The following is a 14,028-nucleotide window of genomic DNA, read 5'->3' on the forward strand; positions in this document are numbered from 1 at the left end:
CTGGGGACCCTCCAGGACCCTGTCACCACCTCCAGGGACACCTCATGGTGGCCACAGCTCTGGGGTCAGCACAGAGCCCCAGGGCCATGTCACAGTGGTACCATCTCCATGGTCACCAGCTCCAAGGATCTGTCACCACCGTGGCCACGGCTCTGGGGACACCTCACCACTGTGCTTATCAGCTTTTGGGACACTCTTATCAACATCAGTGCTTGGGGACACTGCACCATGGCCGTGTCACAGCCACCAGCTCTGGGGACACCTCAGTACAGGGGCTACAGCCAGGGCCCCCTCTCCAGGCCCCTCAGCTCCCGGGATGTGTCACAGTGCCAGGACATCTCCAGGGACATGCCACCACCTCCCCGACCTGGGGACCCTGTGTCCCCCTAAGCACTGGGACCTGGGGGTCACCTGGAGGTGTGGAGGGTGCCACTGTCACCACAGTGATGTCCCCACCTTCCAGCTGGGGGGCAGGAGGGATGCCCAGGTCACACAGGTGACACAGAATGAGCCCTGTCCCCACTGCCCACAGAAGTCCCACCAGCCTTGGTGGCACTTGGAGACAGCCCTGAGTTCCTCCCTTAGTTTCAGGGGGAAGAAATTTGGAGGTGGGAAGTGAAGAAAACTGGGAAAGTCCCAGGTTTGGTTTTTTTTTTTTTCAGTGTTTATTAAAAATAAAAACAAGAAACAGGAAAAGGGGGGGTGGGACCATGTGTTTTTTTCCATTTTTTTTTCCTTTTCTTTTCTTAAAAAGATCGTGCTGGCTGAGGGGGGAGTGGGGGGGTCCTTACCTGCCTGGGGGGGGGGGGACCCCCACCACTGTCCTCTGCTTGGGTGCCCCCAAACCCAGCCCAGCGTGTGGGGGGTGTGTGTGAATGGGGGGGTGACGCCTCCTCCGCGCCCCCCACCTCTCCCTGACCCCCTTTGGGGGGAGTCCAAACCTCCCTGGGGGCCCCAATCCCAGCTGGGGGAGGGAGCACACGTTAAGGCAACCGTCCTGCTTGGCTCTGCTGACCTGGGGGGACACGGGGGGGACACGTGGGGACCCCCCTCCCTGCTGGAGAAGGGGGGGGTGACCCCCCAAAGCTGGGGGGGTGTGGGGGGCTCTAGAGCTACGGGCTATTTACACCCCCCGGGGGGGCAGGGGGGCCGGGGTGTGCTCACAAGTGTCTCCCCCCCCCCTCACCCCCTCCCCGGGGCCATGGGGGGGGTCAGGGGTCCCGTGGGGGGAGTGGGGTCCCGTGCCCCCCCCTCAGGAGTCCTTGAGCATGTTGATGCGGGCGTAGATCTTGAGGGCAGGGCCCAGCTTGATGTTCATGGTGCTCATGAGATGATCCTCCTTGAGCAGCAGCAGCGCCTGCCCGTCGATCTCCTGTGTCCTGAACTCCTCTGCGATCTCCTGGCAGCCTGTGGGGAGGGGCAGCATCAGCAAAGCCTCTCACAGACCCCAAAAATACACTCAGGGGCTTCTCTGTGCTTGAATCCCCTGAAAAATCTTATTTAGGGAGTTACGTGTAAATGGCTTCCTCCAATTATCCTTGAGGTTTATTTGTAAGTCCCCATGCTCCCCCCAAAATATTAATGGGTTTGTGACTAGAATCCATCCTCCCAAAAAATATTGATGGGGTTATCTGTGAGTAAGTCATCCCCCAAAAATATATTTATGGGATTATCTGTGTGTAAATCCTACTCAAAAATATATCTATGGGGTTCTCTGTGAATAAATCTCTCCCCAAAACCACAATGTTGGGGTTATCCTTGAGTAGATCACCACAGTGCTGGGTATCTGTGGGTATCTCCCCATCCATGCCAGGACATTCCTCACCCGGCAGCGAGCGGATGAACTCGTAAACGTCCTCCACGTTCCACTTGCTGGGCTCGCTGGGCAGGAAGCGGTGGCCGAGGCCGGGCAGGTCGCGGTCGGGCAGCTCCATGTCCCGCAGCTCCAGCTCCCGCTCCCCCTGCCGGCGCCGCGATGTGGAGGAGCTGGCGGAGATGGGCGACAGCGGCTCCTCGTAGCTGGAGTTGTCCGAGCAGCGGCTGGAATCCTCCTGGCTGTGGTTGAGCTGCAAGGACGCCGTCACCGACCCCGCTGGGACAGACCCCGGGGGCTGCGGGGGCAGTGCTGGCCTCAGCACCTGCCCCGTGTCACCAAAACTCAGGGACAACCCCAGCCTCAGCACCCACCCCGTGCCCCCAAAGTCAGGGACAAACCCCAGCCTCAGCGCCCACCCCATGATCCCAAAACTCAGGGACAAACCCCAGCCTCAGCACCCGCCCCGTGCCCCCAAATTCAGGGACAAACCCCAGCCTCAGCACCCACCCCGTGTCACCAAAATTCAGGGACAAACCCCAGCCTCAGCACCTGCCCCATGTTCCCAAAATTCAGGGACAAACCCCAGGCTCAGCACCCACCCCGTGCCCCCAAATTCAGGGACAAACCCCAGCCTCAGCATCCACCCCATGTTCCCAAAATTCAGAGACACACCCCAGGCTTGGCACCCACCCCATGTCCCCCCATTTGAGACCAAACCCTGGCCTCAGTGCCCACCCCGTGTCCCCATCACTGGGGGTAAATCCTGTGCTCAGTGCCCACCCTGTGCCCCCAAAGTCAGGGACAAACCCAAGGCTTGGAGCCTGCCCCACATTCCCAAATCTGGGAACAAATCCCAGCCCCGAGGCCAAACCCAGCTGGGGACCAACCCTGTCCTCAGTGCCCGCCCCGTGTCCCCTCACCTGTTTCTTGCTGTCCTTGCTCAGGGGGGGCAGGGTCCCTTTGCAGCTGCGGCGCCGCCCGTGGGGGGGCCCTCCCGGTTTCTGGAGTTTGCTGCGATCCGGGTGGAACAGCCCCACCCTCTTGGTGCAGCCCACGTTGTACCTGCACAGAGCCACGGGTCATGGAGGGGTCCCCACCCCACCGGGGGAACTTTGGGGATACCTCTACCCCACCAAAGAAGAGGGGAAGGGTGGGTTTTGGGGTTACCCCAACCCCAAGCAGGCAGATTTTGGGGTTACCCCTCCCATGCTGAAAGGATTTTCAAGTTACCTTTACCCTGGCAGGTGATTTCTGGGGCTACCTCTACTCTTGCCAAGTGGGTTTTGGGGTACCTCTACCCCACTGAAGAGGGTCCAAGTGGGTTTTGGTGTTACATCTGCTCTGTCAGGTGGGTTTTGGGGTTGCCTCTACCCTGCTTGAATGGATTTTGGGGCTACCTCCATCCAGCTGTAGAGGGGCCTGTGTGGATTTTGGGGTCACCTCTACCCTACCGTGGAGGGGTTGGGTGGGTTTTGGGGCTACATCTACCCTGCCATGGAGGGACAGCATGGACTTTTGGGCTACCTCTACCCTGCCATGGAGGGATGGGTGGGTTTTGGGGTTACCTCTATCCTATCAAGGAGGGGTTGGGTGGGTTTTGGGGTTACCTCTACACAGCAAGGAGGGGCTGGGTGGATTTTAGGGGTTACCTCTACCTTGCCATGGAGGGACAGCATGGGTTTTGGGGTTATTTCTACCACACCAAGGAGGGGTTGGGTGGATTTTGGGGTTACCTCTTGGCACAGGCCATGGAGCAGAAGCGCTTGGAGCGCTTGAACTTGTAGGCGAAGTCAACGCGGCCACAGAGCTCACACTTCAACTTGGGGGGGTTCCCCTCCTCTTTGGATTCTGGGGGGCGTGGAGGGACACCCAGAGAGAGAAACCAGCCAGCTCAGCCAGGGGGGCACTCGGGGGGGTCCCGGGGGGCTCGGGGGGATCCCAGGGCCCGGGCGCTACCTTGCAGGTACGGCTCCTCCATGTCCGAGTCGGTGGTGGTGGTGTTGTCCTGTGCTGGGAGCTTGTCTGGCAGCAGCTCCTGTGCATACTGCTTGTGCAGGGCCCCCACCAGCAGCGAGGAGCGGCCCACCTGTGCAACACACCCGGCTGCACCTGTGCCCCAGCGACCCCTGGGTGTGCCCACGGGGCTGCCAGGGCCCATCCCAACCCCGCACACCCACGGGGATGTTACCAGCTCTGCACCTCCCTGGGGGCAGATGGTGACAAGGGTGGGGATTTGGGGTCCAGCTATTCTTGGAGTGACCCAATCCTGACCCCTCGAATCCAGGAGCAAGGATAAGGAGAGGAGGATACGTTACCAGGAATGATTCTATCCCTTCCTGGCTGCTGAAGTGCTCAGTAACACAGGCAAGGGTTTGGGGGTTCATCATTGTCAAAGTGACCCAATCCCAACCCCCCCAAATCCCAACCCCTCAGCTCCAGGAAGGACATCAGGTATGTTACTGGAACGGTTCTGTCTCTTCCCAGATGATGGAAATGCTCAGTAAGATGGGTGAGGATGTGGGGGCTCATGATTGTCTGGGCATCCCATTCCCAGCCCCCCAAATGCAGGAGCCCTTTCCCCAATTTCCCACATCCAGGAACAAGGACAGGTGGAGGGGGATACATTACTGGGAATGGCTCAGCCCATTCCCTGCACAATAAGGAACTCACAGATGTGAAGACTTGGGGATTCACAGTGGTGTGGTTGCCCCATTCCCAAGCCCCCAAACCCAGAAGCAAGGACAGGGAGACGGGAAAGCATCACCAGGAATGGTTCTGCCCCTTCCTGGACAATGAATTACAGAATAACTAACGTGTGTAACATCTGGGGGTTCACAATTGTCTGGGTGCCTCATTCCCAACCCCCCAAATCCAGAAGCCCCCCTGTCACACACACAGATCCAGGGATAAGGATATGGATGGGTGGATACGTTACCAGAACGGCTCAGCCCCTTCCTGAATGATGAAAAACCCAATAACGTGGGGGAAGATTTGGGGGTTCACAAAGGCCTGGATGCCCATTCCCAACATCCCTCTGTCCCAGAAAGAGGGGGCGGGGAGGGGGAGATATCACACCAAGAACATTTTTGCCCCTTTCTCAGTCATGAAGCCCTCAACACATGGGTGGAGGATTTGGGGGAGTGGGGGGTGATGATTGTTTGGATGCGCCATTCCCAAAACCCCCAAATTCAGGGATAAGGATGCAGAGAGAGATAAACATTACTGGGAATGGTCCTAAATTCAGGAATAAGGATGCAGAGAGAGATATACATTACTGGGAATGATTCTGCCCCTTCCTGGATGACGTCCTCGATGAAACGGGTGAGGATTTGGGGCTTCACGATGGTGGGTGCTCCATTCCCAACCGCCCAAATTCAGCAACAAGGGCAGGGACATTGGGATCCGTTACCGGGAAGGGCTCAGCCCCTTCCCGAATGACAAAACACCCGGTAACGGGATAAACCCACAGGGAGCACCGGGAGCAGCTCAGCCCCTTCCCGGATGACGAAGCAGGGGATGGATTTGGGGGTTCACGCCTGACCGTGCCCCCCATTCCCCCCGAGCCCAGCCCCGGCAGAGCGGGATACGTTACCGGGAAGGGCTCGGCGCCCTCCTGGATGACGAAGCCCTCGATGACGTGCGTGAGGATCTGGGGTTTCACGATGGCCTGGGGCGGTTTGTTCTCACCATTGTGGGGGGCGGCGCCGGCGACGGTGGCGGCAGCGCTGCCGGAGCCCGAGGTCATCCCGGGAATGCGGGGCTGCGCATGGAGGCGCTCGGGGGGCTCTGGGGACAGCGGGGCACACGCGGTGAGGGGCGGGCGCTGACGCCGCGCTGACGCGGGGCCGCGATTTCCATACAGCTGGAACGGGGAGCAGCTGCTGCCGCTCCCAGCGCCGCCCAGCCGGCCCCGGGGGGTGCCAAAGGGGGGAAAGGGCCCCCAAAATACCCGGAGAAGTCGGGACACAGCCGCAGAGCGCAGGGGGAGCGGGACAGCCCCGGCGCGGCGCTGTGAGGCACCGGCAAGGCCGCGTCTGCCCCGGCGGGGCTCCGTGTACGGCGGAAAGCCCCGATCTGCCCCAGAAAGGCCCCAACAGGGCTCGATCCAACCCGGAAAGCGCCGATCTGCCCCAGCACGGCCCAGTGAGGCCCCGGAGAGGCCCGAACCACCCCCTCAGGCCGCGGCACATCCCGGTACCGCCGCGGCAGGGCCCGATCTGCGCCCGTGAGATCCCAGCGAGCCCCAGCGCACTCGGCAAAGCCCCAGCACAGCCCCGCGGGGCCCACGGGCCCCGGCCCCGCTCCTCTCCAGGCCGCCTCGGGCCGCACAGGCCCCGGCACCCCCATCACCTTTGTCCGGCGGCGGCGGCGGCTCCCGCTGCCCCCGCCCCTCCCTCGCCCGGGCCGCGGGGCCGGACCGGGGCCGGGGGCGGATGCGGAAGTGAGGTCAGAGCCGCCGCCGCCGCCGCCCCGGGCCGGGCCTGGCCGCCGCGGTCGGCGCTCACTCACCGGGCGCTCAGGGGGTCGGGGGGGCCATGGCGGGGGGCCCGGGCCGGGGCTGCGGCGGGAGCGGCGCCGGGAGCGGGGCCAGGGCCGAGCGGGGACAAAGGCGGCGGCGGGGGCGGGGCCTGCCGCGGACACGCCCCCGCGCGCCCATTGGCGGGTGCTGCCGCCGCGCGCGCCCAGAGCCTCGGACACGCCCTCCTGAACAAGGCCCCGCCTCCCGCGCCCCCGCCATCGGGGGCGGAGCCTCGCTCCACAAGGGGCGTGACTGCACGGGCGTGGCCACGCCCCCACCCCGTTGCACCACCACACAGCCGGGGGGGAGCCTCCAGATGTGGCCACGCCTCCCCTGCCGCGCGCCACAACCGCGCCTACAGAAAGGGGCGTGGTCACGGCCCCGCCCCTCGGGTGCCCTCCGTGCGTGAGCGAGGCGTGCGCGCCCCCCCTTGCGGCAGCGGCGGGCGCCGCACCCGGCCCGCAGCCCCGGCCTGAGCGAGTGCCCCGGAGCGCTGCCCGAGCTCCCCGGAGCGCTGCCCGAGCTCCCCGGAGCGCTGCCCGAGCTCCCGCAGCGCTGCCCGAGCTCCCCGCAGCGCTGCCCGAGCTCCCCGGAGCGCTGCCCGGCCTCACCGGCCCCTGCTGTATCAGGGCTTGGGGTGCAGCACCCCGCGAGTGGGTGCCTGTGGGAGCGGGGCGGGCGCTTACCGTGCGTGAGGGGCCGCTCGCCCTCGGGGGTGTCGGGGCCCGGGGGGGCGGCGGGCGGCGACAGGGCGGGGGGCTGCGGCGGGGCGGCAGGCGGGCTCTCGGCGCTCCTCGGCACGGGCAGCGGGTCCCGGCGGGCGCCCTCGGGGACCCCGAGGGACGGCTGTGGTGGCAGGGACACGTGTGGGGCAGGGTCAGGTGTGCACACACATGGGCAGGGGTAAAGTGTGCACACGCACGTGCAGGGCGCGGGGCAGGTGCGTGTGCGGGTGGCACAGGGACGTGCACCTGCACGACTGGAGCGTGCACATCCGTGCATGGGTCACACACAAGCATGTGCCTGGAGCGGGCATGCACATGCACACACGTGTGTCACAGATGGGCACACGTGTCCAGACACACCTGATCTGGCACGCACATGTGTGCAAGGAGCCTGTACACACCCCACAAACACACACGTGCACGGGGCTGGCATGAGTGTCACACACATGCACAGGCCAGACACACATGGGTCAAGCACAGGTGCACACACATGGGCCAGGCAAGCACTTCTGCACTCATGTGCATGGAGCTGAGTGTGCACACACATGCGGGGAGCAGACACATGCACATATGCACACATGCATGTGCATGCATCTGGCAAAGCTGTGCACACACACACACACTTGTGTGGGTCCAGGACACACATGCACGGTCAGACATATGAGCTCAAACACATGCACACACACACGGATCAGCCACATGCTCTCCATGTCACAGGACCAGGCACACACAGCCATGAAAGTGCCATGGATGGGGCAGTCCCATGCACAGGTGTGTATGGAGCAGGTACACACATGCAGCGTGGCCTCAGTGTGCACACCTGTACACCTGCACACTGATGTGACAGCTGGGCCCCCATGCACAGTTCAGGACCACACACGCACACACCCGTGTGCAGGGACTGTGCACTTGCACACCCACGCGCGTGTGCACACAACTGACTCCCCAGCATCCCCCACTCCCACTCCAGTGCCCCCATTCCTCTTTCCCTCCTCCCACCGAGGGGCTTGGGGGCCCCTCACTGTGAGGGTTTGGGGGGAGGCTTTGGGGGAGCTGTGGGGGCCCCTCCTGCTGAAGGTTTGTGGGGAGGTGTGGGGGCCCCTCACCGTGGGGCCGGTGGGCTGCAGCTGCAGGATGACAGCCGAGGCGTGCTGGAACTTGCGGGGGGCAGCGTGGCAGCCGGGGTGCCCGTTGGGGGGGCCACCCTCGCCCCCTGCTCCCTGTGGGACCCCTGCTTTGGGCTGGGGGCCCGGGCCGGGGCTGGCAGGGGGCAGGGGCTGGAGCTGGGGGGTGCTGGGGGGGCCCGAGGGGGGCTGCCCACGGGGGCCCAGCTGCTGCTGCTGCTGCTGGATGACGAACTGCTGCTGCTGCTGCTGCGGCTGCGGCTGCATCGGCTTCGGCGGCTGCTGCAGGAACTGGGGGGGCTGCAGCGGGGCGTAGGCTGTGGGGACAGCAACGGGGACAAAGATCCCCCCCTGAGCACCAGCACCTCAGCCCCATGGGACCCACCCCCAGGAGGCTGCTGCTCACTCTGTGTCTGTTCCCTCTGGTGCCCTCGGACAATCAGCTCTGCCAGCTCCTGCTGCTGATGTGGGAAGCTGTGCTCAGGCTGTCCTGGGGGGGGGTCTCCAATTTTGGGAGCCATGCCAGTGCAGCACCCCAGGCTCCAGCACTCCACAGAGTCCCCTGGCTCACACCCTCACTGCCCCAGCCCCCTGCACCCCACAGGACCCTGGTATCCCATGGGTGCTGAGACCCTCCCAAGCAGGGCCCAGTGAGGGGATGGACCCACAAGGTCCCAAACAGAGGCAGGTGACAGCTGCAGGACACACCAGTGTGGGCCATCACTGGTTTCAGAGTGAACAGCCCGTGACTCCCCAGCACCCAGGGGTGTCCCCCCCCGGAGCAGCCCCTTACCTGGGGTGACGAGCGGGTGGGTGGCAGCGGGGGCGGTGGTGCGGGCCAGGGCATGGGCGCGGCCCTCGTGCCCCTCGGCCTTTTTGAGGTGCTCGGCGGGGGGGTCGGGCGGGGGCCCCCGGGGGGGGCCAGCCCGGGGAGGGGCACCCCCGGGGGGCTTCATGGCCAGGGCAGGGAGGTGGGGGCCGGCAGGGCGCAGGGCCAGGCTGTGCACCTGCAACGGCAGCGGGTCAGGGGTGCCCGGGCAGACTGCGGGGGGCTGGCAGGGGTGGGGACACTCACCTGAGGGGTGGTGGGTGGTGGGGCAGGTGGCGGGGCCGGTGGAGGGGCCGGCGCGGGGCTCTCGGGCCGGACAGCACTGACGGGGCCCGTGGGTGTGAAGATGAGCTGGGGACAGGGAGAGTGGGTGCACGGCTCACCATGTCAGGGGCGGCACACCCTGTGTGTGTCCCTCCTCTGTGTCCCTACAGGGTGGCACATGGGTATCTCTCTATCTATGTAGGGTAGGAACAGGCACGCCCACTGTGGGGGAGGGAACCCTAGGGGGTCCCAACGCCCCCCCAAAGGCAAAGAGCACCTGCTTGGGTACCCCCAACAGAGCTCTGGGTGCCCTGTGGGGTCTGGGCATCCCAGTGGGATGGGGTTCACCCTATATGGGGGCCAGGCTCCCTCAGCTGAGTGAAGGCACCTCACGAGGTCTACACACCTCACAGCAGGGTGACAGGCACCCTGTGGGGTCCTCGGACCCCCAAGAGGGTGGGGGGCACCCCATAGACTCTGAACACCCTATGGATTCCCCATAGGTCCCAGGCATGCCACACAGAGCAATGAGCACCCCTACAGTGTCATAGCATGGCCATGGGCACTTTGTGGGTCCCATCAGCCCACAGCAGGACGGTGGGCACCCCAATGGTCCTGGATCCAGCCCCACCCTTACCATCTGTGCCCGCAGGTACATCTGGGCCTGGCTGGCGGTGAGGGCGGGCGAGGCAGTGTTGCCCAGCAGCACGGCCTGCTGAGCGATGCCCGACGCGCCGGGCCCCACGCTCTGCGCCCGGTTCAGCAGCTGCGCCGCCGCCGGCGACGTCGCCAGGTTGATCTGGAACGGGGCACCAGGACAAGGTCGGGGCGCTGGCACGGGCGGGCACGGGCGGGCGGGTGGGTGCCCGGAGGCTGAGGGACTCACCGTGGGCTGCTGTGCCGGGGCGGGCTGGGTGCCGTTGCCCCCCGAGGAGCTGCTTTGCCGGTTCGCCGCCAGGCTGGCCTTGGGGGAGAGCCGCGGGTGAGGGGCGTGCCAGCCCCGAGCCACCCCCCGTGCCCGCGGGGTGCCCGTACCTGCTGGACGGCGGCCAGGCTCTGCAGCTGGGCGCTGGTCAGGTGCTGCTGCTGGAGGGCAGCCGTCTGCAGCATGAGGTGCTGCTGCTGAGCCGCGTACATCTGCTGCAGGTACTGCGCCGCCGTGTTGGGCTGCCGGTGCAGCGCCTGCTGGATCACCTTTGGGGAGGAAATGTGGCCACGACCCCCCCGGTGGCCCCCAACCCTCGGGTGCCCCCAGCCCCGTACCTGCACGGTCTGGCGGTCGGGGATGCCGCTGTAGACAGAGATCTGGGGCCCGGGCGGGCGCGCGGCCGCGCTGCTGGCGGGCGCTGGGGCCGTGCCGCCGGTGCTGCTGGCAGGAGCTGGGGCCGGGAGCTGCTCATTCTCCATGGCGGGGCCGGGCCGGGATGGTGGAAGAGGGTCAGACTAGAGCTGGGGAGGAGGAACACAGTGAGGGGTGATCCATCGTGCCTGGATGCTGGAAGCACAGAGGAGGAGGAAGGTGGGGTAGAGGAAGAATGATGGGAGACCCTGTGGCTCATCCGCCTCTGCTAAACTGGGGTCAGTGCCCCAGGGAAAATGGGGAAAGGGAGCATGGACAGAGGGAAGGAAAGGACAGGAGGAAGGGTGGAAGGCAGAGAGATGGAGGTGAGGAGGTAGGGACGGATAGAAGGATGGACTGGAGGAAGAGAGGGATGAAAGGACAGACAGACAAAAGGAAATGAGGAAAGGAGGGAAGTAGGAAAGAGACGGATGGAGAGAAGGAAATGAGGGAAAGAGAGGAAAGAAAGAGAGAAACCAAGGGAGTTATGGAACTAGGAAAGAGTAGAAGCAGGAAAGGGATGAAGAATGGAAGGAAAGAGAGAATGACAAACAGGAGAAGGAAAGGGATGGACAAATGGAACGATGGATGGGCAGAAAGGAAAATGGAGAGGAGGAGGGAGGATGGACATAAGGACAGATAGAAGTAAGGAAGAAGAGACAAGAAGGACAGGAAAGACAAAAGGAAGGAGAGGTCAAGGATGGAAGGCATGGACTAGGAGGGGTCAAGGATGGAAGGATGGACAAGAGGACAGAATAAATGACAGACAGAAGGAATGATGGCTCTAAGAACGTAAGGAAGGAATGATGGATGGACAGAAAGATGGACAGAATGAGGAAAGGATGCAAGGATAGAAGGAAATGCTGAAAAAAAGCAGGAAAGTGAGGGACCAAGGGATGGAGGGAAGAACAGAGCAGACAGGAGGGAGGAAGTATGGACAGATGAAAAGACACAAAAGGGAGGAAGGGATGGAAGAAAGGCTGGATGGACACTGGAGAGGGATGCAGGGAAGAATGGACAGAGGAAATGGATGAGGGGAAAGGCAGATGGAAGGAGGAAGAGCGATGAATGGATGGCAGGAGGGGGACAGACAGCATGACAGAACAGGAGGAGGATGGGGACAGTGCTGTGGGGGCCAGAGAGGGGGGGTTGTGGGTGGCACCTCTGTCACCACAGCCACTCCATGGTCACCGACAGCCACCCACGGCCACCACGCTCCACCCGTGTCACCCGACAGCCCCTGCAGTGCCACCACAGCGGGACCAGGGACAACAGTGTGGGACACTGGAGACTATGGACAGCAGCCACTGAGGGTGGCCTTGGTGACCATGCCAGAGCACGGCCCCACAGGCCATCCCAGCCTGGCACAGGAGCGATGTGGCAGCAGTGATGTCCTGGCCTCGTGCAGCCCACGGGGCTTTGTCCCCTGAGATGCCACTGTGGCAGAGCACAGGGTGGGACAGCCACGTGCCCACGGGTGTGGCAGTGCATGTGGCCTGTGACACTGCCCACCCTCGGGTCTGCATCCAGGGCACGTTCACCATCAGCTGCAGGGGCTTTAGGAACCCTTTTCCCACCCAACAGCCACAGACCTGGTTTTCCTGCTCTGGTGGCATCGAGGTGACACGGGGTCACTGACACAGAGGGATCACACCAGGCCCATCTGGAGTCAACCCCCCAGGGGTGGGCAAAGCCCCCCACAGCTCCCACCCACTGTGGGTCCAAGCCTGTCCTCACCCACACCAAACCCCACCAGGGAATTTGGGGTGTCAGATGGGGACAGCTCACTTCTGACCCAGAGGTCAAACCTCCAAACCATTCCACCCACCCAAAATAACAAAAAAAGGGAAGATTTTGAGTAGTGCTGGGACCCACTGGGATGGGGGAACATGGGGGGTCCCACAGCCAGGACAGAAAGAGCTGGAATTCCCTGAGCTGAGCCCAAAATGGGGGTGGCAAATGATGAGGGGGTAGAGAATTCCTGGAGGAGTGGGATGGAATGGGGAGACAGACAAGTTGTGGGGGCAGTATGGGATCTAGAGGGGGAAGATGGGACAGTAAGCAGCAGCATGGAGCAATATAGGGGGAATAATATGGGGGTTCAGAATAAGGGGGGATGCAAGGTGCTGGTGAAGGGTGGGATCTGGTGGGAAGTTGGGATAGAAAAGAGAGGGGTCAGAGAGTAGGGATTGGAAAATGATGATGGGGTGGGAATAATAAGAGGAAGCAAAAGCAGAGGAGAGGGTGGAAAATAATGGGAAAGAGGGGAAAACACAAATGTTGGTGTGTGGAGGGTTGGATAGAAGTGAGGGAGGTCAGATATTACACTGGGGGGGCAGATACAATATAGGGGGTCAGAGGTAACAGCAAGAATATGATTGGGGGTGGACAAAAATAATAATAAAGGGGTGCAGGATGGGGAGCAGCAGGATATGACATAGGGAATGATAAAGAGGTGCAGAATAAGAGAGGGGATGCAAGAGCCTGGTGAGGGGTGGAAAACACTAGTGGGGTGGGATAGAAAAGAAAAGAGAGGGCCAGATTTAATAAAAGGGGAGTCAGATAAAACAGCAGGGACTGGAACATGATGGTGGGGGTGGGAATAATACTAACGGTGCAAAATCAGAAAAGAGGGTGGAAGATGGGGAGTGGGATATGATGACAAGGGGTGGGATAGAAGACAAGGGGGTCAGATATAGTATAGGGGGCCAGAGATAACACTGGGAGGCATTGGAATATGATGGTGGGCGGTGGGCAATAATAGCAGTAATAATAATAACAAGGGAGTCCAGAACCAGAGGAGGGGGCTCAGGAGAAAGGGAAGGAGGGGAGACACGGATGGGGTGGGAAATGGGGGCTCCACGAGAGGCGGGGAGCGGCGAGGGCCACGGCCCCGGGTGGGGAAACTGAGGCACGGCGGGTGCGCATGCGCGGCCCCCCCCTCCCCTCAGCCGCCCCCCCCCCCCAACCCCCGGCCCAGACAAAGCCGCCGGGGCCCGGTAGCGGCGGCACGCGCGGTACCTGCGGGCCGGGCCGGGCGAGGCGGAGGCGGCGGGCGGGCTGTGCCATGGCCCGGGGGGCGCCGGGGGGTCCCGGAGCGGGGGTTGCGGGGGTCCCGGGGGTCCCGGCGGGGCCGGGCCGGGCCCGCTCCCTCCTCCCTCCCTCAGGCGGCGGCGCGGCGGCGGCGCGAGGCCATCGCTCATTTGCATTCCTGCGCGCGTCACGTGGCGCCGCCCGGCCAATCGTCGCCCCGCCCGCCCCGCGTGCCCCGCCCACCGCGCCGCGCGCCCGCTGCTCGCGCTCGCCATGGCAACCCCGGTGGGGAGGGGGGGGCGTTAGCGGGGTCGCCATGGCAACGGGGAGGGGGGGGCGCGGATGGGCCCGAGGGGAGCGGGCCGGGACTGGGACCGGC

The 14,028-nt window shown here is 63.5% G+C and overlaps 1 protein-coding gene across 1 annotated transcript; it reads right to left on the reverse strand.

Annotated features, from left to right (window-relative positions):
- Positions 1-641: 641 nt before the first annotated feature.
- PHC2 (polyhomeotic homolog 2) lies at positions 642-13,742 on the reverse strand. The gene is made up of 15 exons (XM_066563950.1): positions 13,638-13,742; positions 10,541-10,726; positions 10,313-10,471; positions 10,164-10,241; positions 9,915-10,076; positions 9,260-9,364; positions 8,978-9,191; positions 8,167-8,501; positions 7,022-7,181; positions 5,409-5,602; positions 3,773-3,902; positions 3,550-3,664; positions 2,737-2,878; positions 1,826-2,111; positions 642-1,407 (listed from the first exon to the last, which is right to left on the reverse strand). The coding sequence occupies exons 2-15, from the start codon at positions 10,682-10,684 to the stop codon at positions 1,253-1,255; spliced, it is 2,379 nt and encodes a 792-aa protein (XP_066420047.1). The 5' UTR covers positions 10,685-10,726; positions 13,638-13,742; the 3' UTR covers positions 642-1,252.
- Between the last annotated feature and the right edge of the window lie 286 nt (positions 13,743-14,028).

The sequence above is a fragment of the Molothrus aeneus genome, chromosome 21, assembly GCF_037042795.1.
Source record: "Molothrus aeneus isolate 106 chromosome 21, BPBGC_Maene_1.0, whole genome shotgun sequence".
Taxonomy (NCBI): Eukaryota; Metazoa; Chordata; class Aves; order Passeriformes; family Icteridae; genus Molothrus; species Molothrus aeneus.

Coding starts and splice junctions, on each gene's coding strand:
- PHC2 (XM_066563950.1), bottom strand. CDS start 10,684: ATGGAGAATGAGCAGCTCCCGGCCCCAGCTCCTGCCAGCAGCACCGGC. Junction 8,502..8,977: donor CCACCCGCTCGTCACCCCAG/GTAAGGGGCTGC, acceptor CTGTCCCCACAG/CCTACGCCCCGCTGCAGCCC. Junction 7,182..8,166: donor TGCAGCCCACCGGCCCCACG/GTGAGGGGCCCC, acceptor CTGCCACCACAG/CCGTCCCTCGGGGTCCCCGA.